This window comes from Hakea prostrata, chromosome 3, assembly GCF_041222555.1.
Source record: "Hakea prostrata isolate BN-2017 chromosome 3, UWA_Hpros_2, whole genome shotgun sequence".
Taxonomy (NCBI): Eukaryota; Viridiplantae; Streptophyta; class Magnoliopsida; order Proteales; family Proteaceae; genus Hakea; species Hakea prostrata.
Window position 1 is genome coordinate 26,133,359 of NC_142602.1, and position 24,463 is coordinate 26,157,821.

At 37.8% G+C, this 24,463-nt stretch overlaps 1 protein-coding gene and 1 non-coding gene across 2 annotated transcripts in view; both read left to right on the top strand.

Annotated features, from left to right (window-relative positions):
• LOC149021901 (Zn-dependent exopeptidases superfamily protein) overlaps positions 1-24,463 on the top strand; it is a 42,012-nt gene that overhangs the window by 14,573 nt on the left and 2,976 nt on the right. Inside the window, exons 5-13 of the mRNA XM_089150075.1 lie at positions 108-185; positions 1,000-1,074; positions 5,258-5,377; positions 6,059-6,223; positions 6,337-6,862; positions 7,024-7,180; positions 18,125-18,234; positions 20,050-20,162; positions 23,148-23,508. Of these exons, the coding sequence (XP_089006201.1) occupies positions 108-185; positions 1,000-1,074; positions 5,258-5,377; positions 6,059-6,223; positions 6,337-6,862; positions 7,024-7,180; positions 18,125-18,234; positions 20,050-20,162; positions 23,148-23,508 (1,705 nt within the window). The remainder of the gene's footprint in view (positions 1-107; positions 186-999; positions 1,075-5,257; positions 5,378-6,058; positions 6,224-6,336; positions 6,863-7,023; positions 7,181-18,124; positions 18,235-20,049; positions 20,163-23,147; positions 23,509-24,463) is intronic.
• LOC149021902 (small nucleolar RNA Z103) lies at positions 15,100-15,195 on the top strand. The gene has a single exon (XR_016172553.1). It is a non-coding gene; the product is annotated as a small nucleolar RNA Z103 (small nucleolar RNA).

Genomic DNA, 24,463 nt, shown 5'->3' on the forward strand with positions numbered 1-24,463 from the left:
TGGAAAAGAAAAAAGATGTTCCAAACTTAAAATATGTTTCTTCTACTTTGCAAGACATGCACCAATCTCATGTACTGAAGAACTGATCAGTAAATTTGTCAATGCAGCATCCTTGGAGTAAAACTGTTCGCTTGGCTGTAGATTTGGAAGCCATGGGTATTGGGGGAAAGTCCAGCATATTTCAGGTTAATCTTCAATAGAGTAAGAATCTGTTAGTGTCTTATATTGTTCATTGCATATCGTTCTAATTTTCATGTAATGGTGATTCATAAAAGAAATTGTAATAGGCATACACACTACTGTTGACCAACTGAAAATTGAATCACATGTGATCTTACCATGCAGAAAGAGGGGGAGGGGGAAAGAGGGGATCCGGGTTGGGTGACTTCGAAAATTTATTACCAAATGAAGAAAATGGGGGAAATTCCCTGTAAAAATGGTGGGAAGAGGGAAGAACAATACATCTTACAGACCTCTGCCTTTGAATTTTTTTTTTAATATTTTTTTATTGGTGGGGGAAGTGGGAGGCATGGGATTGTAAATAGACACGGGGACTTACCCAGCAATCAACAATCAGCCTGTTTCGATGGGTATCCTGCAGTTAAACGGTGAACTATCTAGCTTAAATTTTTTGGGGGTAAATCTAGCTTAAATTTGAAGAATGATTGAATAGGTTATCTATTGGTGTAAAGAGGTGGCTTATTGGATATCTTGAGAGTTTAACAGGGTTCCATTTCATTGATCATAGTTGGCTCTATCATTGATCAAGTTATAATAGGATGCTGAAGAGGATGTCTCTGATGCCTCACATTATTTATTTATTTATTTATTTCTTTTAATAACATTGCATCTGGCACTAGATATAAGGCCCTGCTTTAAAGTTCTCCTCATTCTTCCTTGGTCAGTTATTTTTTGCGGTCATCTTGTGTTCACCTTTCACCCTTTCTTCTTTTATTCATGTTTGTTACTCACTGAAATTGACTGGTATGCCTGTAACAGAGTGGTCCTGATCCTTGGGCTATTGAAAACTTCGCCATGGTAGCAAAGTATCCGTCTGGCCAAATCATTGCACAGGTTAGTTTTTTTTTTTGGGTGGGTTATTGCTGCCTTTTTTCTCTTTTATATTTCTTTATTTGTTGTCTCATTTAGACAGTAACCAGATGCATTAAGAAGAAATGCACTATGTTCTTCTGTATTCAATCATCAGCAAAGTCCCTAATTTAAGAAAATCCTGAAGGCCTAAATGAAGGGCCAGAAGTAGCTCTGCTGGCTATGGGGTCAGTGTATGTAATTGAAGGTTAAATCTGTAGTTTTATTTACTCTTCTTGTGTGTCCCAGATAAGTGGTTGTGAGTTAAGAAAATAATCTGTTACTTAATTAGTATTGGGCCCTAGCAATGTATGTCATTTAAGGGTTTTGTCGTAGGATTTATTTTATTTGAGGGGCAGGCCTTGGCACAATGTTTGGTGGACCGCAGTTGTACCCTGAGGTCAAGGTATCAAAACAGCCTCCCAACAAAATTTTTTGGGATAATGCTGCATAGGAAAAATGCCCCCGGCTCTGCCTGTGAGGAAAACCTTCAGCACCAGGTTCACCTTTTTTCCGTAGGATATATTTATTATAGGTTTATCTTATTATTATTAAACATCACCGCTGTACTAAGGGTATCTTTTGTAGTATGAAGTGAATTATGGGCAAACTCAAAATCTTGGATTCCATGACTGTTAGTGAAACCAAGATATACTTGGTTTTGACTTATACCTGATAACTCTCCCCAGCCAATTCGAAGTCATGGTTTTGTCCCGAATAGATTTTTTCCCTGGTTTTTACTGTGTGGCCTAGAATTGACTTACCTTGTCTCCTAAGAAGAAAGTGTCTCCACATTAAATGTCTAGAATTGGGAGACTCCAAGTCGGCTTTATTCTACTGCTCTCTCAAAGCACAAAATAGTTTTAACTCCACCACCCTTCTCCATCGTCCGCTTAAAGAGGGAGCTGTTATCCACTTTCATACCCTCTTCAACCTTCCTCTCTTCCCCCACCATCATCGCTCCCCACCACACCAACAAATTTGTCCCTAGACACTCTGGGGCTCTCTCTAAGACATTCCTTCCTAGTGAGGAAATCCTTGCCATTCTTTGTGCTCACAAACCCAATCTTGCTTCTGGTCTTGAAGGTTTTAGCATGTGGTTCTTCCTCTCTTATGGGAATATCATCGAGTTTGACCTGGTCAAAGTGATCAATAGCTTCTTTCTAAACCCTAACTAGATCTCCCACATCAATCAAACCTTCCTCTATCCAATCTTGAAAACCTTCAAACTTCCTTTCTGGCTAATTCCGACCCATCTCTCTCTACAATCTTCTCTACAAATTCATTGCCAAAATTTTGGCTAACCGTCTTCAATTTGTTCTCCTCCAACTTGTCATCCCAAACTAGTCAGCTTCATCTCTAGTTGCAAATGTTGTTGACAACATCCTTCTCTACTTTGAAATTGTCATAGGCTTCGATTGTAAGGAACTCTCTCATTTCCCTCCTCAAGATCAACGTCCACAAAGCCTTTGACAACCTGAGATGGGATTTTTTTGGAGAATGTGCTTAACCATATGCATTTGGCCCCAGTTTTTCTTACTAGATCCTCAAATGCATCCCCCCCCCCCGGGTCTCTATGCTAGTCAATGGCACCCCATTCGGTTTATTCTCATCCAAGGTTGGGATGAGACAAGGTTGCTCATTCTCCCCCACCTATTCTCCCTATCTCTAAAAATCCTCTCTCACATATTTTAATCCATAACCAATCAACAATTGGTCTCCCTCTCCCTCAGGGCAAAGCTCCCAACGTCATCCATTTGGCATTATGTCCTCCCTTCACCTCTTTGAGTCTATCGACTTCTTGTCAACCTCCTCAAGTCCAAATTCTATCTTTAGGATCCTTGACTCCCTTATAGCCTCCCTCCTTCACATCATGGGATCCTCACTTGGCAGAGATCCTTGTTAAATGCTTTGGCCTTCCGTAGGGTTACAAGTTTGGCCTTTGTGGCCCTGACCAACCCTGAGCCCAAACAAGGTTTGGGCTTAAGATTTTGGCCCTAAATCAGGGGCAAGGGCAGGATTGGGTACTGGTGTCTCACCCAACCCGTCTAGACCTATTCTTGATTTTTTGCCCCAATCTTCACCCTGATTTTGGCCCTGATTTTGTCCTTGATATTGACCTTGATTTTGTCCCCAATCTTGACCTTGACTTCAACCATGGATTTCATCCTAATATTGAGCTTCATATTAACTTCGATCCAAGCCTTGATTTTGACCCTAAGTCATTATAATCCAATGAGTTCACTTTGTTTTATGTTATTTTTTGTTTCTTTTGTTGTTATTTAGTTAAAATAAAATATTTATTTATTTTTATTTATAATATGTTACCATAAAACATACCAAGTTGCTTGTTACATTCTACATTTTTATTAAAAATATTTATCCAAATAATTGTTAACTTACTTAGAAGCAAATTCTAATATGAGTTAATTATGGTGTTTTAGAATCAAAATTCCAATTAACCTGGGGTACATTTTAAGGCCACAAGTTTAAGGCCACAAATATTTACTCTTAATCTAGGGCATTTCTATGATCAAAATTCCAATTAAACTACTCTAGGTGTTTTTTAATGATCAAAGCACAAAACAAGTTTAATTGGGAACTTATTATGAGTGGAAATATGTGTACTAGCCTCATACTATAAACAATAATTGAAATCCAATTTAGGTCATTCTTGCACCTAGTGTAATTTTTATAGACCGACAATCTTAATTTGCAACATCCAAGTAAAATTTTAAAATAGAAGGTTTTCAACAAAAACTTGAATGACATGATTATAGATTACTTTTTTTTTTATATGATATTATATATTAGAAAATACTTCTAACCTTATTAATTTTTGATAAAAAAGATGATGCTTTGGCCTCCAATGATGCAAAGTATCTAATATCTATTGTATATCTTTTTTTTATAGATGAATATAAAAATTGAACATGAAATCAACTTGCAAAGAGATTGACAAATGAATCATTCTTAGAATGTAATTTATAGTTTTTTTTTAATAAGAATCTTATTTTTGAAATTGGAATTGGATAAAGTTGTTGTTATTTACATTTTTACTTTATTCTAGGTAAAAACAATTGGGTTTTAATTAAAAGGGTATAATTCATATTCTATGTCATTGGATAGGTTTTTGTCTTTTAAATGTATTATGTTGGTGGGGACTACTAGGGGTGCGACTGATGTTCTGGCTTGTTTTGTGGTGACATTAATTTTAGAAGAGAAATCACGAAGTGCAATTGATAATTTGTCTATGTCATATATATATATATATATTATATAGAAATTGAACTCCCTTTTGCACCCATTTAAAAAAGTTTTTTATTTTTATTTTTTTAATGTCTTGTACATTGATTAAGCATGTCTTAAAATTAGAATAGTAAAAAGTATAAAATTCTGAACGTTAACCTCAAATTATGTTTGTTAGTCACTTACCTATATAATACGTTTAATAGTTACTAGTTAATTAATCTAGAACCTGTTTCGGAGTCTCTATTCCAGCTGTCATTATAGTCTTAACTCCTAAGAGAGTCAATTTTAGTCTTAGCTTAAGCATTATACACATTGCTAGATTTTTTCTTTTAAGAAAGCAGGGGGGAGGGAGAGGGAATAAGAAAATTGAAGTTATTTGGTACTATTTGATAGCTACAACTGCTACTCTCTCTCTCTCTCTCTCTCTGTACAGGTGCATATATGTGCGTACCATGGATTAGGTATGATGCTCAGTGCCTAATTGTTAGTGTCTCTCATTCTGAGGTCTGAATACAGCTCTCTCAGATTACATAAGTGAAGCATGATAGAATCTTTGAAAGATTCACAAGAGGAACACGTTTCTTACTTTATGCATGCAGCTAAGCACCAAGAGTTTGAGAATTTAACCTTGGTGACCAAGAGTACCGTGTACCTTCGCTGCCAGATGATGAATATAATTTTTCATGTTGTTTTTAACAAATGGGAATTTTTTGTGAGAATGTTACTGTGTAGCTCTGGTTCATCAAACTTCCTCAATTTCTATATAACAGCTTATCCATTAGAATGTTTCATGATTAATCAAGTACTTTTTCTAAATTATAATTGCTCTGCTTTTATTTGTGTTAGTAGATATCTGTATTTTGTAGCATGGTTTCTTTGGGGATTAGGAATAGGAAAATAACTGGGTGTGTTGCAGGATATCTTTCTTTCGGGACTTATAAAATCTGCAACTGATTTCCAAGTGTACAAAGATGTTGCTGGTCTTTCTGGGCTTGATTTTGCATATACTGATGCTGCTGCTGTATACCACACAAAGGTTAGTCTTCCCTTATTTCAACCACATATCCCATTGTAATACACTTTACGTGTATCCAGATAGGGGAGGCTTTGCATCTAATACTCTACACTTGGTTAACTTTTGTTTTGTGATACAGAATACATGATTACTCTGTTGTTTGATCCTTTTTGATCTGTTTGCAGTTTTATAGCCTTGACCCTTCAAGCCTATGAGTATTGGATGTCTTTGCAGATTTCACTTCTATTTAGGGATCATTACAACTTCTCTTCTTTTGTGTCATTTAACAAATTCCTCACATAGGTGTAATATGATACAAATCAATCAACTTATGAGAGGCCTGAATGAATAAATTTACTCTTTAACTTCAAGCATTTTGATGGAGGATGTGGAGGCTGACCTTGACTCTCTCTGGTTAACTGGATTCTCCTACATCGAATCTGTTTTCAACAAGTTTTCTAGAACTGAATAAGAATCTCAGAGATGGGATAGAAAAAGCTATTTTTAAAGTTCATAATTTACAATATGATGTACAGTTTGAAACTGGTGAAGACATTGGCTATAGGTAAAACTTCCTTTTATGATTGCAGTACGATTGGATGTTCCACTACTAATTTGGCTGGGATCTCGCACAGTTATTAATTCCATCATTGCATCATCGGTACCTAGAATTTCTTACTAGTAAATGCTTCCACATTGCAGAATGATAAACTACAGCTTTTGAAGCCTGGCTCCCTTCAGCACCTTGGAGAAAACATGCTCGCTTTTCTGATTCAGGCCGGCGCGTCATCTCATTTTCTGTCAGAAAAGGCTGTTCAAGCTGGTGAAGACACTAGACAAGAACAGGCTATATATTTTGATATTATGGTATAATCATAGTGGCAACTTTGCTAGTGTTCAAAGCTTACTGCATAGTATAATTGCACCTCTAGTTGGTTTGCTATTGCATAAATTTAAATTTATTTAATGGCTATTTCCAGGGAACATACATGATTGTGTATCGTCAATGTCTCGCAACTATGCTTCAAAATTCAGTGATAATTCAGGCACTCCTAATCTGGACAACATCATTGCTTATGGGTGGTTATCCAGCTGTAGCATCTCTGGGCTTATCATTTATAAGTGTTCTCATCATGTGGATATTTTCCCTAAGCTTCTCCATTCTTGTTGCTTTCCTTCTACCTCTCATTTGTTCTTCACCTTTGCCCTATATTGCAAGCCCATGGTTGGTGATTGGCTTGTTTGGGGCACCTGCTTTTATTGGAGCACTTACTGGTCAACATTTGGGTTATCTCATTCTTCAAAAATATCTGTGGCATGTCTCTTCCAAGAAGGAACAGAAGCAATCTCCTGCTATTCAAGTTGAGTTAATCAAGTTGGAGGCTGAAAGGTGGCTCTTCAAGGCTGGTTCTGTTCAGTGGTTACTAATTTTAATGGTGGGAACTTTCTACAAGATTGGATCTTCCTACATAGCTGTCATTTGGCTAGCTTCACCTGCTTTTGCATGTGTGTATACGTTTTCCCTTATCTATGTTTTTTTCCCCTTCACACCTAAACACACACACACACACACACACACACACACACACACACATGCGCGCACACCCATAGAGATTGCAACACACAAATCATGAGTTCCCCTTATACCATTGTGTCGAATGGTGTAGATGGCTTTTTGGAAGCAACACTATCTCCAGTACGATCGCCAAAGCCTCTCAAGATTGCAACCTTACTGTTGGGAATTACTATTCCTATTGTAATTTCTGCTGGTATACTCACTCGTCTGGTGGGCTCAGTAACTGGGATTATGGTCCTTTTTGATAGGTAAGTAGGTAACTGTTAAACTTATGAAGGCAGCATGTATTTTAAAGTACCAATATTTCAGATTTGAATGCCATTTAGTTAGTTTCTCATTGGTTGTAACCTGTCCTTTGGCTTATTTGTTTTTCATTGAAATTTGCTTGCGAGAACATTACACAAGAATATGTTTAGAAGGTTTCCATGGAAATTCTCACTAATACCTTTATGCTCTTGCAATAAAATATCTATTATTTTTCCCTAACCAAAATTTATTACCAAAATCCATTGAAATAGGATACAACAGATTGTAGCTACATGTGTCAAGTGATGAAGGGGCCAAAACACCTAGAGATAATACATTTTCAGGGATGATCCCGAATACAAGATTGTCTCCCTACACCAGCCTTAGCAAGCCAACGAGTTAGCTGATATCATTCTCCACACAAAGTAGAAGTCATTTTGAGAGCAGTGTTTCTGATAAGGGAAAATGCCTCAAGTTCCTCCCGTCATATTGTGAAGACACTAAATCACCAGTTTCATATCACATTCTGCAAGCATATTCTACTGTCCTTTTCTCCATAAATTTGCTAGCCTTTTGAATAGTTGGAGAAAATCATATTTCCTAGAATATTTCTTTCTGTTTTAAGTTTGATGATAGGGAGAGTTGGGTGGACAAGGAATTCCAAGCATGCAGGAAGGGCTACAGGAATAATGAACATGATAGTCCGTAACATAATCATCTTACATAATAACTGGCAGATTTAAGCTACCCTCAAGCAACCTGGTGTTTCTTGCTTCCCAAAGAGACCAGAAGATAACCAAGAAGATGAACCTCCAATTAAGCGTACGCTTTTTGCCAAGGCACCATCAAGTCTCATAACACACGGAGATTCATGATTAAACCAAATGAAGAGACCAAATGCTCCTAGACTATCCTTCAGAATGGATGTCGACTAGTTCTGCATGTCAATTGAATGGCAGAAAATAGAAATGGGAAGAGGAGGGAGGAAGAGAAGAAGAGGAGAAAAAGCAACCAGAAGAGAGGCTGAATCGTATTGCATTTAGGTAGATATAAGCCAGCCTTATATATGCCCTAAAATACCAAAAATAAAATACATTAAAGAAGCAAGGAGAGATCCCAAGGGATCTTGAGCTGGCGCAAGATCCCAGGGGATCTCAAGCTGGTCCCGAGATCTCTTGGGATCTCGAGAATATTCTCTAACACTCCCCCTCAAGCTGCAGTGTATATGTTAAGCATGCCCAGCTTGTTGCAAAAATACTAAACTCTCCTAATCCTTAAAGACTTATTGAAAATATTAGCTAGTCGTTAAACAGTTCTAATGAGACTAGGAGCAATCAATCTACCTTGTATCTTTTTCTCGACAAAGTGACAATCCACCTCAATATACTTCATCCTCTCATTAAACATAAGATGAGATCAATATGAATTGCAGCCTAATTATCACATTGTAGTTGCATAGGGGTGTGGCCTTGAAGCCCAACTTTGAGAGTTGTTGTTGTAAGTTGTAACCACTTCACTTCACAAGCCAATAGTGCCATAGCCCTATATTCTGATTCAGCATTGGAGTGAGCAATAACAGTCTACTTTTTGCTTTTCCAAGAGATTAGATTACCTCCTACAATAGTATAATATCTAGAGGTTGGCCTCTTGTCCACTGGAGAGCCAGCCCAGTCAGCATCAGAGAAACCTTCCACCCTACTATGTCCATGTTTCTAACAATTCCTTTCCTTGGTGCTTTGTTCAGAAAGCTTAGAATATGTATAACTTCCTCCTAGTGTGACATCTTGGGAGAGGATAGAGATTGGCTCATTACACTAACTAGGAAAGCAATATATGCCTAAGTGACTATTAAGTAATTAAGTTTACCCACAAGTCTTCTATATCTTTGAGGATCCTCAAATAATTCTCCTTCCTCAGGAACAAGCTTCAAATTCTAATCCATAGGAGAATCTAGAGGCTTTGATTCATGTGCTCCTTTCTCAGTAATTAAGTCTAAACATACTTTCATTGAGAAATGAATACTCTCCTTGTAGACTGAGCAACTTCCACATCCTAAAACTATTTCAATTTTCCCAAAATTTTAGTCTGAAACTTCTAGTGGAGCTGTCTTCAGTGTGTCTAACACAACAAAATCATCACTTGTAATAATGATGTCATAAGCGTACACTATCAAGAAAATCTTCCTTGTATGTGAATGTCGACAGAACACTGAATGATCACTACTACACCGAGATAGGCAAAATTAAGTACCACCTGAGTGAACCTACCAAACCATGCCTATGGAGACTGTTTATGGCCATACAAGGATTTCTTCAATTTGCATACCAGTCCACTAGTCTCCCCCTACGCAACAATCCCCTGAGGTTGTTCTATATACACCTCCTGTGAAGGGTACCATGCAAGAAATCATTTTTAACATCCAGTTGCTACAAAGTTCACTAGTAAGTAGCTAGCTACCAGAGATATCAAGAGTCTAATAGAAGTAAGCTTCGCCGAAGGAGAAAACATGTCTAGATAGTCGACTCCATAAATTTGGGCATAAACGTTTGCAACTAGTCTTGCTCTCAGTTGAGAAAGGGAGCTATTAGGATTAACTTTGATAGCAAATACACCATTGACAACCAATTGTAGACTTCCCTGGGAGTAATGGAACAAGATCCCAGGTTTTATTATGCTTTAAAGCAGACATTCTTCTTCCATAGCTACCCTCCATCTAGGATCAAATAATGCTTTTGCCACAGACTTAGGTCGGGGATGAGCATCACGGTAGATAAAAAAGGATCTATATGTAGGGAAAACAGAAGAATAAGAAACATAGTTAGAAATCGGATGTTGAGTATAACTATGGATACCTTTTCTGTGAGATATAGGTTTTTCAAGATTTGTAGGATGATCTGCATCCGAGAGGGTCGTGGCACAGTTAGTGAGTGATGGAGCAGCAGAGATTGCATGAGGACACCTTGTATACACGTGTATTTGGACATCTGGAGCTCAGGTTAAAACTTGAGGTGAGTCTTGTGGAGAAGAATGAACCACATTGATAGAGAGGAGAATGTCCAATTCATTGGATAAAACAAAAGTGGAGAAGAATGGGGTGGATTCAAAGAAGGATACATCAGCAATGATGAAATATTTTTGTAGGTCTGGAGAATAACAGTGATACCCTTTCTGAGTTCAAGAATACCCAAGAAGTATGCAGTTAAAAGCCCTAGGATCCAATTTGGATAATCTGGGATGATAATCGTAAATAAAACAATTGCTACCAATTACGGGGTGGAATAGGAAATAATGACGTCTGAACTCTGAAGGGAATAAGACAAAATTAGAAATACCTCTATGTAAACTAGATGAAGCATACAGTTTACAAGAAAACATGCAATTAGAATAGCATCAGCCCAGAAACTTTAGGAACCTTTATTTCAAACATTAAGGACTGGGTAACCTCTATCAAGTGGTTATTTTTCCTTTCTACTAACCATCTTGTTGTGATGTGTCAGAACAGGAAGACCTATGAAGCATACTTTTTGGGTCATAAACTTAGAAAATGGGCTTGAAAAGTGTTTTTTTTTTTTTTTGGGGGGGGGGGGGGGCATTTTCACCACTCAAGACTTTCACATTCAAATCAAACTGGGTTTTGATTTCAGACACAAATGCACAAGGGAATAGCTCAGGATGATTCTTCATTAAATATAACCAAGTGACCGGGGAATGGTCATCAACAAATGTCGCAAAATTTTGAAACACAACTTAGAAGAACTTACGAGAAACGGGGCATGACCCCCAAACATCTGTATGTACTAATGCAAAAGGAAAACCAGACCTATTAATAACTCTAGGAGGCTAACTCACATGGTCGAGCTTCCCGAATGGACATGACTCACATTCGATCTAGATAAAGATTGAAAAGTGGGATCTGACTTCTTTGAACTTTAAGGATGGGTGATCAAGACCTCAATGGATTTGATGGGGAGAATCAACACTGGCACAAGCAACAGGAGACTCAGTATCCTCAAGCACATACAACCCTCCTGACTCACGTCCTTTACTAATTGTCCTCTTCACGGCAAGATCCTGAAAAATTCAAGAATCAGGAAGTAAGTTACTGAAAAGTAAAAGTGTTGGTAAGCTTACTTACAAGCATGAGATTAGATAGAAAATTAGGAAGGTAGAGAATTGATGTCAGGGACAAGGTTTGGTTTGGTTGCACTGTATTGGTGCTTTTAACTTTCAGTAAAGACCCATTTTGGCTAATGTAACACTAGATGTAGACGGGGACGATGGTGAGAAAATATCCGGTACTTCAGACATCTGATCAAATGCTTCAGATCTATAATCCAGGGACAGGAAGTGGTGGAGAGATAAGCTGCCGCATTACCTGCTGAACCAGAGTAGCAGTGGACAAGTAAGCTGTGAAATCTGAACTGATTGTATCGAGTAAATTCTTCCTCTGTCATGTATATCATTTTTCCCTCAGAAGTGTCAGACTGTGGTGGAGTATCAGTACTAGTCACTGAATTGACATACTTCTGCTGCTGCCCAGGTTTCCCATGTCACTTATAGCAGAATTTTTGAATATGGCCTGGCTTACCCCAATAATGACACACATGGGCTGCGTCTGACCATCTCAAAATAGTAAACTGTCCAGTGGTTTGCTGCTGATTCTGACCTCTCCCTCTCCTAAGGTCACCACGACGACCACCTCCACGACCAAAATTACCACCACGACCACCACCATTCACACTGCTGATCTTTTTATTCCTATATTGTGAAAAGAGATGAAGTATCAATGGATGGTGTCTCTTGGGGATTTTCTCATGCAACACACAGAACATGAGCGAAAGTAACGGTGAGGGATGCAATAGTTTCTCCTCCCAAAATCTGAGATTGAACTGATCGAATCTTGGTCTAAGGGCCTGTTTGGTTACGTGAATCCAGAGATTTCAAATCTCTGGATTCACAAATGGGAGATTTTTACCCATTTGGTTGTGTGAATCCCTAGATTCATGAAATCTAGAGATTCACCTTTTTACACTAAAAATGTGAATTTGTAGATTTATGGGTATGAGGTGAAATCCAGAGATTTCACCCCTACTATCAAAGCGTTAAACATTTGAACCATAATTCAATAAATATTTTTTAGGTTAAATCTACAAATTTCATTCCAAAAATTCAAGCTAACCAAGCAGTTAATTTTATGAACCATGACTCCAGAGATTTGAAGTCTATAGATTTTTGAAATCTACAGACTCAAGTAACCAAACAGGCCCTAAGTACACCTAGAAAACCTATAAACGCCAATTGCTCTCTTGACCATTGCATCTTTTTCACATCAGATTTAATGGGCAGCAAGGAATTCAAATCTTCATATATTCGTTTATACTTAGCAAGTACTAGGTAATAGATCGTCCCTTTCTCTCAGATCTGTAAAAATCTTCAGATAGCTCATAGATTTGGGCTAAGTTATTACGTCCAGAGTATAAAATTTCTAAATAGTCCCATATTTCTTTAACTGTATCAATATGGGTCATCAAATAAGCTAGGTGATTTTCCATAGCATTTAACATTTGTTCAAGAATACGGGGATCAACTGTAATCCATGTAGAATCACTCGTAGGTGGATCGATCAGGTTGGCCTGCTGATCCCTACTAGTAGGCATAAAGTTTTACAAACTTATGCCACTGCTAATAATTACTAACTCCATCAAGTTTCTTGTCAGTAATTCTTACAAAAGAGGATGATACAGCCTCCATCGCAACTGAACTCTTTTCCTCATCACCCATTATATCAAAAAGAGTTTTTTACAATTTACCCACTTTAGTGGGAGTGAAATCCCAGGCACCCCACTTGTTGCCAAAAATTATAGTTTACTCACTTCAAAATTATAGGTTACCCATAGTTACCTTGATTCTGTTAAGTCATTCAAATTTTTAATGACCATAATGCCCTTAGGAATAGTGTAATGATCAAATTACCCTCCCATACCCAACCCTTAGGTGGGTGAAGGGATTCCACCCATCTTCTTCCTACACCTTGCTGAAAATAGCCCACCACCACTGGAAACTACCACACCCCCTCCCCCTGCCAGAAACAAATCCACCATCTTCCTCGATTAAGAGGTAGTGGTCTATTCTAAACCCTAAGCTGAAATAATGGCTTTTGGAAAGCCCCAACTCTATAAATATCATGATTCTTAACCCTAGAAATCCTGTATCAATTGGGTTCCATTCCTGGAGGGTGTCAGCCCTCTGTTTCTCTCTGTTGTGTTTCTTAGATTATGTTTTCATTTCCAATGGTTTATCAATTGATCCGAGGTTTTGATTTTCGATGGGTTGTATAAATTTTTCCTAGGTCTTGTAGTCATTAATTGCCTTGCCAGATGATAGGACCCTCGAGTGTAGCCACGTAGAGGAGGGAGAGAGGGTTAAGGGTATAGGAGGGGATTATAAATAGAGGGGAAAGGGAGAGGAAAGACATCAAATGTTTTGTGAGTGAGTTTGAGGCAGCCACTGGCTGAGAGCACCATGAGGTGTTGGGGGTGACTGGCACCATTAAAACGAGCTTTATCCTTGTCAATTTCTTGTATTTCATTGTTGATTTACATAGTGAATAAAAGGGTTTTTATCAATTGGTATTAGAACAATCATGATCCAGGGAGGTGATGGAATTGTCTTTGTTCTCCGGTGATGGAGAAGTTCAGGGGAGGGATTGTACAATTTCTTCTGTTTTGCTGGGAAAACCAGATCGAGAAGGAGAGGCGCTTGACTGGATCTATCGCAAGAGTTGGACGAGCTTCAAGGATTCTTTGCAATTAGACTTTGGTGATGGGAAGACAATCGAGTGCAGCACTGAACTTCTAATATTAGAAGAGATTGAAGAACCAAAGGAATTGGCCACAGGATTTGGTGCAGCTAAGATCCGAGTGGGCATGGGATAGAATGAAGCTTTAAATGGAGGAAATATCGCAACGAATTTAGAGGAGAGAAGATTACCGATGCCCAATCTTGCAGAGACTTAAATATCGAGTTCTTAAAAGAAATGTTGAGATGAGGCATGATGCAGAGGAAGAAGGTGAAGTTGTGGGATTGGAGGGGTGACGTGGGCTCTTCTAGAGAAACCTCCTTGGCTGCGAGAGGAAGCGGCGGTCAAAGGGTCGTTAGGTTCCCGATTCAACAACCGCAGAAGCCTTGTGCAACATCGCTGCGAGATTCTGTTATCCTATTAGATTTTCGAAAATCTAAGGCGTATTCACTGGGATTTTCCACAGCTCAAGTGGCAGAAGAAGGATCACAATTGGCAGCAAAAAAGGAATGGAACAGGATGGTTTTGATCGCAAGTCTTGTTTGGGAAGAAACGGTCCAGGTTTGGGTTTGGGATGGACCGGTGGCTCATGTCCAAATTTGGGTCAGGTCTATTAGACCTGTGGGCCAGTTGAAGTATTTGTTTTAGTGTAGTAACAAACGAAAATGGTGTTAAGGGCCTCCACCAATTCGCAGGCCCATAAACTAAAAACTTGTAATTGGGCTCTGAGGTTTAGAATTAGGCCCAGACCAGCTAGTGGGCTAGGTGGCACGCAAGTAGGGAGCTTGAAACTCAATAGCCCATTTTTAAAGCATAATGGCCGAGGGCATTTTGGGTACCTTACTCTTCCTCTTCCTTCTATCTTCACCCCCAACACCTCACGGTGCCCTCAGCTAGTGGGTTCCCCAAACTCACTCACAAAACATTCGATGCCTTTCCTCTCCCTTTCCCCTCTATTTATAATCCCCTCCCATACCCCCCTTTCTCCCTCCTCTACGTGGCTACCTTCCATGGTCCTATCACCAGATCTCGATTTTTGCAAGCCCTAATGTCCAAAAGATTTTTGCAACCCTAATAATCAAGGTGTTAATTTGTGTAAAAGACGAAGTTTGTATGGAACAGATGGAAGTGAGGATTCTTTCCCCAACTGCTCAACTATGAGGATGCTAAGCTTTATAGTTTTCTCTATGGAGAATCCAAGCCAGGAAACTTATCTGTCCTTCCATGCAAACCAAAGTTATCTTGATTTTTCTTCCTCCTTTGGTTTTGGTTTTCCTTTTCCCCTTTTGTTAATTTTCTTATTTGATGTTGCACTAAATCAATTTTTTTGTGTTTTTTTTTAATCTTTTCCAATTCCTTCTGACTAATCATGCTAAAATATTTTATAGCTGGATGTCTTCAAATTGAATTGATCTGACGGGGTGAAGACTTTGCCTTTATTATAATGGAGCAAACAATTTTTGTTTTTGCAGAATCCATTAGTAAGCGTCAGAAATCAAACAAAGAGATGTTGATGGTCTTTTTAGGTATTAACTTGGAAACTCCTCCATCTCTGCGGTCTTATATTCCATCACCTTGGGGGGGGGGCGGTGTTGCTGCAATGACCTCTTTGGATACGCCATGAGACATACATTACTCATCCATCTCTTTTTGGCTTTTTCTTTACATTTTCTTTCTACGCTTTGTTCGCATCTGAATCCTCCCTTTGATTCCATTTCCTCGTCTTCTTCAGTTCATCTCCAAAAATGAAAAATTAACAACAAATATTAACTATATACAACAGAGAGGAAATAATAAGAAGAGAAGTAATGTGAAATTCTCGAACTAATCCATTTCATGCCATTGATAAATCTGCTTACATTTTCTTCAATAAGAAATGAAACTGGTCACATTGAGTTTAGGTTTATTATTCCCTTATTAATCCATGTCCTTGCCCAATGGATTTTCTTTTCCAAGAATGGGGGAAGATGGTGGGTTTGTTTCCAGCAGAGGGGGAAGGTGGGGGCAGTGGTTGCTGGAAAGGGAGGGGGTGTGGTGGTTTCCGGCGGTGGTGGGCAATTTCTGGTTAGATGTAGGAAGAAGATGTACTAAGGTGGTATGGGAGGGTAATTCGGTCATTACACTACCCCTAAGGGCACTATGCTCATTCACATTCAAAATTTGAATGACTTAACAGAATCAAGTGACTATGGGTAACTTGTAATTTTGAGGTGGGTAAACTGTAATTTTTTGCCCTAAAGTAGGGTCCCTGGAGTTACACCCCACTAAAGTGGGTAAATTGTAAAAAACTCTATCAAAAAAGAAATAATACTTCAAGATGTGGCCAGAAACATTACCAGAAAAATCAGAATTAGATCTGGAAAATACCCTCGTAGAAAACAGCTGGAACTACTGACAAGTCAAGCAACCACCAAAAAACGATCTCCTTCTAAGATCCGTAACATCCATCAATAGGCATCATCACATACTCCATGAACAATCACCCAAAAAAAAAAATGCTTTAATTTCTGAAAGCAGATTTACATCATTATGCACACACCAACAAATCACTGACAAGGGTCCAAGGGTGAAAAATCACCTCTTCTGCTGACTTCGTGCCTGATGGATAGGTAGGTAGGAACCTTGGCTTGACGAACAGAAGAAAGGAATGAAAAGAAGGCTGGAAAAACAAGAACCAGCTTAGGGATTGATTGGTATCAAGAGAGCTCTGATATCATGTTAATCAAATGGCAGAAAATAGAAATAGGAAGAGGAAGAGAGGAAGAAAAGAAGAGGAGAAGATGCAGCCAGAAGGGAGGCTGTGTTGTATTGCATTTCGGTAGACACAAGGCAACCTTATAGAGTCCCAAAAATACCAAAAATAAAATACATAAAGAGGCAAGCAGAGATCCCAAGGAGTCTTGAGCTGGCACAAGAACCCAAGGGATCTCAAGTTGCGCTAGCCAGAGCTATTGCTATCCCGAGATCCCCTGGGATCTCAGAATTATTCTCTTACACCCCACAAAATTCACAGTGAGAAAGATTGGGGCAAGCTAGACTTTGTACTTCCTCTATTCTGTGGTCTATCTACATTGTGAAATTAAGATTATTTCTCAGTGTCAAGTGTTCTTAATAGTTGTGAGTTTGTGACTGTTGTGTAAAAGAATGATTGATTGATGCAGATTCTTGTTACCGAGTAGCACACTCTGAACATACAGCTGGATGCTGGAAAGAGAGGAGAAATCATGTGTAAGCTAGTAGCATGCATTATAGCAATGGTATCTTGTAGGATAAGAAATAGCAGGTCGAACAAAAAGGAGCATACTGAAGCAAAGCCTTTCAATCGTATTCATTTGAGCTCAAATATGCTGCCTTTAATTGACTTACTTGCGTCTGCCCAATTGTAAACTTGAATGAAGTAAAAGCTAGTGGAGTAACCAAGTTCAACAATCTTGTTAAAGTACCAACTCCTACTACCAGTTTGATGCTTATTGCTCTGCCACTTGACTATAAAAAATTGTGACCATTGATTGGCTTACTTGTTTACATGAATGAATAGAACATTTACTACTAGATCTAGTTGGACGCAACAGAATTACATAGCAATTGCTAAATTACTATTTCAAACATCTGAGTTAATTCTAATACTCCATTAAACCCAGATTGGCCAAGTAAAATGCATTAAACACCATGATTTGTGTGGTGTGAACCATTTGATAGAGTTTTAAGACCATATTCTGCACATAAATTGTTTGAGGTTCCTGGGTTCATTTAATTAGGTTGATCTTTGTACCATTTACTTTTTCTTCCTATGTTATCAGTGAGGCCCATTAGTTAACCACTTTTAACATCCACCAATGAAGAGCCTTAGATCCCACTTATATTTGGAGCTCGAGATATCATGGCCTCCATCTCTTGCCTATGCTCATGCTTTTTTATGATTCTGCACCACACTGGGTTGGTAGTTCTGCTCTTAAGAATTTTAAAATTTGGATGCCCTCATATGCACTTTCAAGAGAGATCATTTCCACAGGAAGACTTTGTGCATGTGTTTCAAATTTGGATAGGCTATCTATTTTGAAATTTCGACTTTTGGGTTTGGTTCCCTTGGAAGTTAAAAAAAAACAAGTGCTGAGTTTGATGACTATATTGCTTTGTTTGACTGCAGGAATCCTGGTGCCTTACCTGAATGGCTAGGCAATGTAATGGTTGCTGTTTTTGTTGCTGCTATTATTTGCCTTACATCAGTATATCTTCTTTCCTATGTTCACCTTTCAGGTCTTCATTTTAACCTGGACTACCTTTTTTTTTCCTTATTTTTTTTGGGGTTACACCTGAAATTGTATATGCTTTAGGTCTATAATGTTAGTTATAAGACTCTCCCACCAGGCTGTTTAACACTTTAAGGTTCAACCATAAATTGTCGTGTTTTCTTTTGAATACTTGTTACAGGACACTACTTGTATAAAATGAGGAAGACAAATAGTAAAAGACTAATAGTACAGTTAGTTGCACAGGATTTGATCTAACATGCTGAATTGATTAGGCATCTCTTGAGCATTTTCCCATAACTAAGTCAACCATCTTTTCATCTGAATAAGTTTTCAATGTCATCCCAGATTGAGCAAACATTGGAAGGTTTATATCATTTGGTGTTTGATAGTTGATACCTTTGAACAATTAAGCATCGAGCATGTTACTACTAGTTTATGATCTAAAAGCGTCCGCCTAGGCGGCACGGCTGTTTTTCAACCCCCTTATTTTGAACCGCTTAATTGACGTACTGTTTTTTTGCTGCTTTTTAGCCTAAGTGCTACCACTTTGTCGCCTTATTGCTGCCTAGACGCTAAAGCAACCGCTTTTTTGACATTTTGTATATAATATTTTTTTCTTAATTTTTTTTAAAATCAAAATTTATTCTACAAAGCTGTATATAAATTTAATAGCTTAGTCATTTCGGAATCGAGACCCGAATTGCAAAGGAACTTCGAGTGGGACCACCCCCGTGCCCGTCGGCAACAGAATGTGAAGCATGAGCCATACTCAACATCAAGAATCAATAATTCATTAAATGGACAATGACTTGGAAATCGGAATAATGAGATCTATTAATTTATCATGTTGGCCCTGTTAGTACATAGTCATTGTTATGATGCTTGATGAGATGAACTTATGTATGCGTTCTTTTTTTGGTTAATTTTTCATAATTATGATTCTTGAATGCTTTATTTTTTGGATGAATGTGACTATCCAATGTTTGTTTAGCTTGTTATAGAAAGTAGTTGTATTGAAAATTTTTGACCCAATTGCTCTGGTTGCTATATTGCCACCTAGGCAACGCTTTGTTGCCTAATCGCCTAGGCGGAGCCCCAATCGCTTTGGTCGCCTTATCACCTTGATCTAAATAGATAGGATTTGCAGTCCCATACTGTTTTGGGAACTAGTAAAGTTTATTGATTACTTTTCCTTCATGATTTGTTTTTGGGGATAAATGTGTTAAACAAATAACATGACCATGAGCATAGGTGCAAAGCTTATTCAGGGATGTCTAATTTGAGTTAATGCCTATTGGAAAGAGCTTCCAAATTAAGATTTAATTTTGGGAAAGGAAATATTACTGCCTTAAAGTAATATTACTTGGTTTTGTTGCTTTTTATTTTTGTCGGATCCGAAGACTAAAAGCAAAGTAGACATACCCAGTGCACAAGGTTCCAGCTACTGTGGGGTTTGGGGAGGATCATGATATATGCAACCTTACCCTCTTTCCAAACTCAAAAACTATGACCACTTTGGTCACAATGGAGCACCCTTTACTGTTGCACCAAGGCCCACCTGGGCTGAAAGCAAAGGAATCTTGTATAGTAAGTCTGCAACTATGACAGGAGCTATGCAACTGAATTTTTTCTTTCTACCGTATATCTGAAAAAAAATGCTCTTTTCCACTTCCCATTGTGTCAACAACATTATCTTTAACTATGGATTCTTTTTTTCTATATGACCTGGGAACCTTAATTTATCACAATTTCTTTAGCCTTCATTGGTGTTGGTCCTTGGTTATGTGGCTGTTTTAACCCGTGTTAAACTGGTATTTAGATGCAAAAAGAGCAATCTTTCTTGGAACTGGTGCCCTTTTCTGTCTCACGCTCAGTTTAATTCTGTCTGGAATAGTTCCACCATTCACTGAAGATGTTGCCCGAGCTGTAAATGTAAGTTCTCCTTGGCTTTTCATATTTCTTAATGTGTTATTTATCCAGTAAGAGCAGGAATCGTCACCCTACTGGACACAGAAATAAACTTGTGCAATTCATTTATAGACTTTTCCAACTGCATTTCTGAGTCCTGTGATGATCCGATTATACTCTTTTGTTATTTCAAAATCAGTAAAGTGACCCCTAATTGAAATTTTCACTGGAAAAACCAAGAAAGGGCAGGATGTACATAATGGAATTTACGTGTGAGAACAATAAATTCTTCTTCAATTTCTGAGCTGATTTAATTATTTTCATTTTCATTTATTCTTGCATTAAAATCATTAAAGTAAGGGAAACCAGTATAAATGTGAAATGGTCATTGCTTGCCAATTACTAAGCTGAGTCAGGCGAATCCCAGAGGAGACTCTGCTTAGTTAGTTTTGCCCAATTTAGTCTCCTGAACTTTTACTTAGCCAAGTGGTGAGTCTACAACCTCTTTTCGATGCCATGTATTGTCTTTCTTAAGATTACTCTTCAAATACATTAGGTAATTAAATAGACCAGTTGTCACAACCCAAACCCGGAAAAAGGTGGGGTTCAAAACCCATGTGCACAATTCAGTAATCAAATGATCTTTAAAGCCAACCAGAAGCATTAAAAGCAAACCTTTTTCAAGCCTCATTGTTAAATTATTTACTTTAAATCTCAAATAATTCGTAGTGGCAATTCACTTTTAATCCATAATAATATTTCAGTTTCCAGTCTCTCAGATTCTACTTCTCAAACTCCTTCATATTACCTCCAGCTAATAAAACTATGATTAATGCAAATATATTTTTGAGTCACCCTTGAACTCTCCACCAAAATCACATCTCCATCTTAATCCTTTGTGATGTAAAATATAGTGAGCTATATAGCACTGTAAGGCAGAATATAAGAAACACACAATATACAAAATAATAACCAAATCACTAGCAGGTAAAGTAAAATACTTTCAGTTTTCTCGGAAACAAAACTTTCATAATACTTTTGACTACAACCGCTTGAGATGGCACAGATGGAATAGGCTACCATCATCCATAACACAAGAGAAACATAGCCCATTGTTGTCACCCTCTATGTAACTATATATACTCTCTGTTGTTATCCACTATATGACAATGTATACATCATTGTTACCATGCTGGAAGCCTGTGATATATGCATACCACCTTGTCATCCATTCTGTGACGATAGATGTTTCAGCAGCCCTATTGAGCACTATATCCCCTTTACATCGATTAGGAAAATATTCCTTCAACCTTCTCAGTTCCAAGCAAAATTCACTTACAACCAGGAACAATACTTGTTAGTTTACCTAGTCCAAACACAAGTCTAATACCTTTCTTCCTCAAAAAGTCAGTAAAATTCAACTCTTTGACCTAAAAATTGACCCTCTTAAACGAAGGTCGGACTACAGGAATCAATCCCTTTAGAACATTACTGCACTCTTCAAAAGATGAGGAAATGTTGAGTAGTCTGAGAGTAAATCAAACAATTTGGTTTGGAGAAGAACTTCTAGAAATTAATAAATCCTTGAAAAAATGGTTAAAAAACAATAACGAGGAAAACCCAGAGAACAATGCACAAAGAATATACATAGAGAAGGGTGGGGGCAAGATGTCCAAAAGAGAATGTGTAAAGAAAATCGTTAAGTTATTTGGATAAACTAAGAAAACAATAGGCAGTGATACATATGTATAAATCAAGAGACTAATTTGATCATATAAATTGTGGTCCGGTTAATAGTAACCATGTTACCTCTTCTCATGGCCACAGGGAATTCATTACATGTGGACTTGAATATTATACAGCATGTGTTACCATCTCTTGTACTATCCAGGGAAAAAAGCAAAACAACCTCTTTCTTATCCTAAAGGAAGAGAAAAATTAATCAGACATCTATTTCTTAGCCCAGGTGAAAGAGAAATCATCCAATACCTAAGGTTAAAATCAAAGTTATCCCATACCCAAATTTCATGAATCAAGGTAAAGAAAATGAATCAAGATCGAATCAAAATAATCAAATGTCTTACCGAGACAGAATTCAAGAACCCTAATTTGAATTCATGGTGCTACACTCCTTCAATCTCAATCCAAAATCCATAATTGTGATATTTTGTTATTTCTTCTCTTTCTCTTTAAATCTCTCTTTTCTTTTCCTCTCTTCCTTTCTTCTCTTTCTCACTGTTGTTATCTTCTTCCTTCTACTCTCTATCTTTCTTCCATTAATCTCCTTCCTCCTCTCTCACTCTCTCCCCCTCCTATTCCTTTGTTTATCTTCTTTTTTCTCTCTTTCTTTATCCTCTAGGAATTTGCTTCCTCCTTTTTCTTTTTTGAAGCATATAATATCTTATTTATATGGTCTTAGAACTGCCCTATTGGTTATAAGAGTTGCATTTAGGACCATTTACTCATTTAATCACATTTTAAATGGGATTGAGTCACTGAAATACACCTTCCCCCCCCCCCCCCTTCTAGATATCTTATTTACCATAATTCACTCCAGTACACCTAATGGAATCAAGGGAAAATCTTTATGAGCTAAAAGATTTTCCTTGGGGTGTAACATTCCCAAAATACACTTGAAATGTAATATTATGAAATTCCCCTGGTTTATCAACTTGTAAAGATACCCTTAGGTTTAAATTTACAAAAATATGACTGAAGTGTAACCCACAAAACAGGATGTGTAGAATTACGACAATACCCCTGAAGTGGAAGACTAATTATCTTTAAATAGATTCAGGTTTCAAAATTTGGAGGTATTACATCAATAGCTTGCATTTCCTTGTCTAGAAAGTATTTATTATTCTTAAAACATTCATCTTTCACTTCTAATCAATTTTCCAGCTTATATTATTTTTTGTCCTAAAATGAATTTTTGGGGAACAAGTTCCTGGAAACCTTCTAGGTTCTAATCATGCTGACACAAGAACACAATTATTCCTTGTTTTTCAGGTCGTACATGTTGTTGAAACAACAGGTCAATATGGGGAGAACCAAAACCCAAATTCATATATTTCCCTATTTTCTACAACCCCGGGCAAGTTGATGAAGGAGGTTGAACACATCAGTGAGGAAGGATTTATATGTGGAAAAGAGAAAGTAATTGATTTTGTTACTTTTAGGGTTGAGTATGGTTGCTGGAGTTCTGATGATGTCTCAAGTGGGTGGAGCAAAGAAGAAATTCCAACTCTGCATGTTGAAAGTGACGAGAAGGGAGATGGAAGGAGCACACAGGTTTCAATCGATACTAAAATTTCGACACGCTGGTCACTGGCAATCAATACAAACAAAATTGCAGATTTTAAAGTTGAAGGTGAGTAAATCTTAAAGCTGGTCTAAACTGTTTTCTTGTTTGACATGGGGACCCTAATTGGCGATCAGTCGTAACTAACTTGTGACTTCAATGTACTACATTGATAATAGTATGACCGGACAGTTCAAGCTGCCACCATTTGTCCTCCTAGTTTGAGGATCCTGAAAACAAAAAGAACAAAATAAAGTAATGGAACAGTAATGAACTTGGTAAGTTGACTAACACATAGAGGGCTTAAGGTAATTTATAAACAAAAAGAATAGGAAATGGGTTCATGGAGAAGGTAGGAGAGACCACCCCATGACCTGTCACTTTTAGTAGAGGATCCATCAGCAAGAACGAAATGGGGCTGAGTAAGTCGGAAATATATGAAAATATGTTAGATTTATCAGTTATGACAGGAAGCACGGAAGTCAATAATCCTTTAGAGTGTAAGTAGAATTAATATAGGCAGACCTGTGTGAGCTGAGGTAGCAGTGAATGTGGAAGCAAATGCACAAATTTGAGGCACATGAGATTCTTGTAATCATCTAATGCAACAGACCCTGTGGTGGAAGCTTTAACTGCAGATGCAAACGTTGAGTCTCCAGAAGTAATATGATTCACAAAGTTATAGATGGTGGTAGTATTGACCTACTCATTACTCATTAGACCACTCTGGTCAACCATGTTTCGCCCAATAGTTGTTCACTGTGATTAGGCTTCCCATAATAAGTGCACATGCTAGATGATTTATTGGCTATTACTTGTACCACGACCACAACAATGCTCTGACCATGGTCTCTACAAGAACCTCGACCCTAGTCAGTAGGGACAACATGGTTGACTTTAGCTGGAACAGAAAAAAGTAAACTTAGAAGGAGTAGTGACCAGATGATAAAGGATAGAGAATAACTCATTGAGAGAGGGCACCTTCTCTCTAGTAAGGATTTGACTCTTTAGAGCATAATACAGG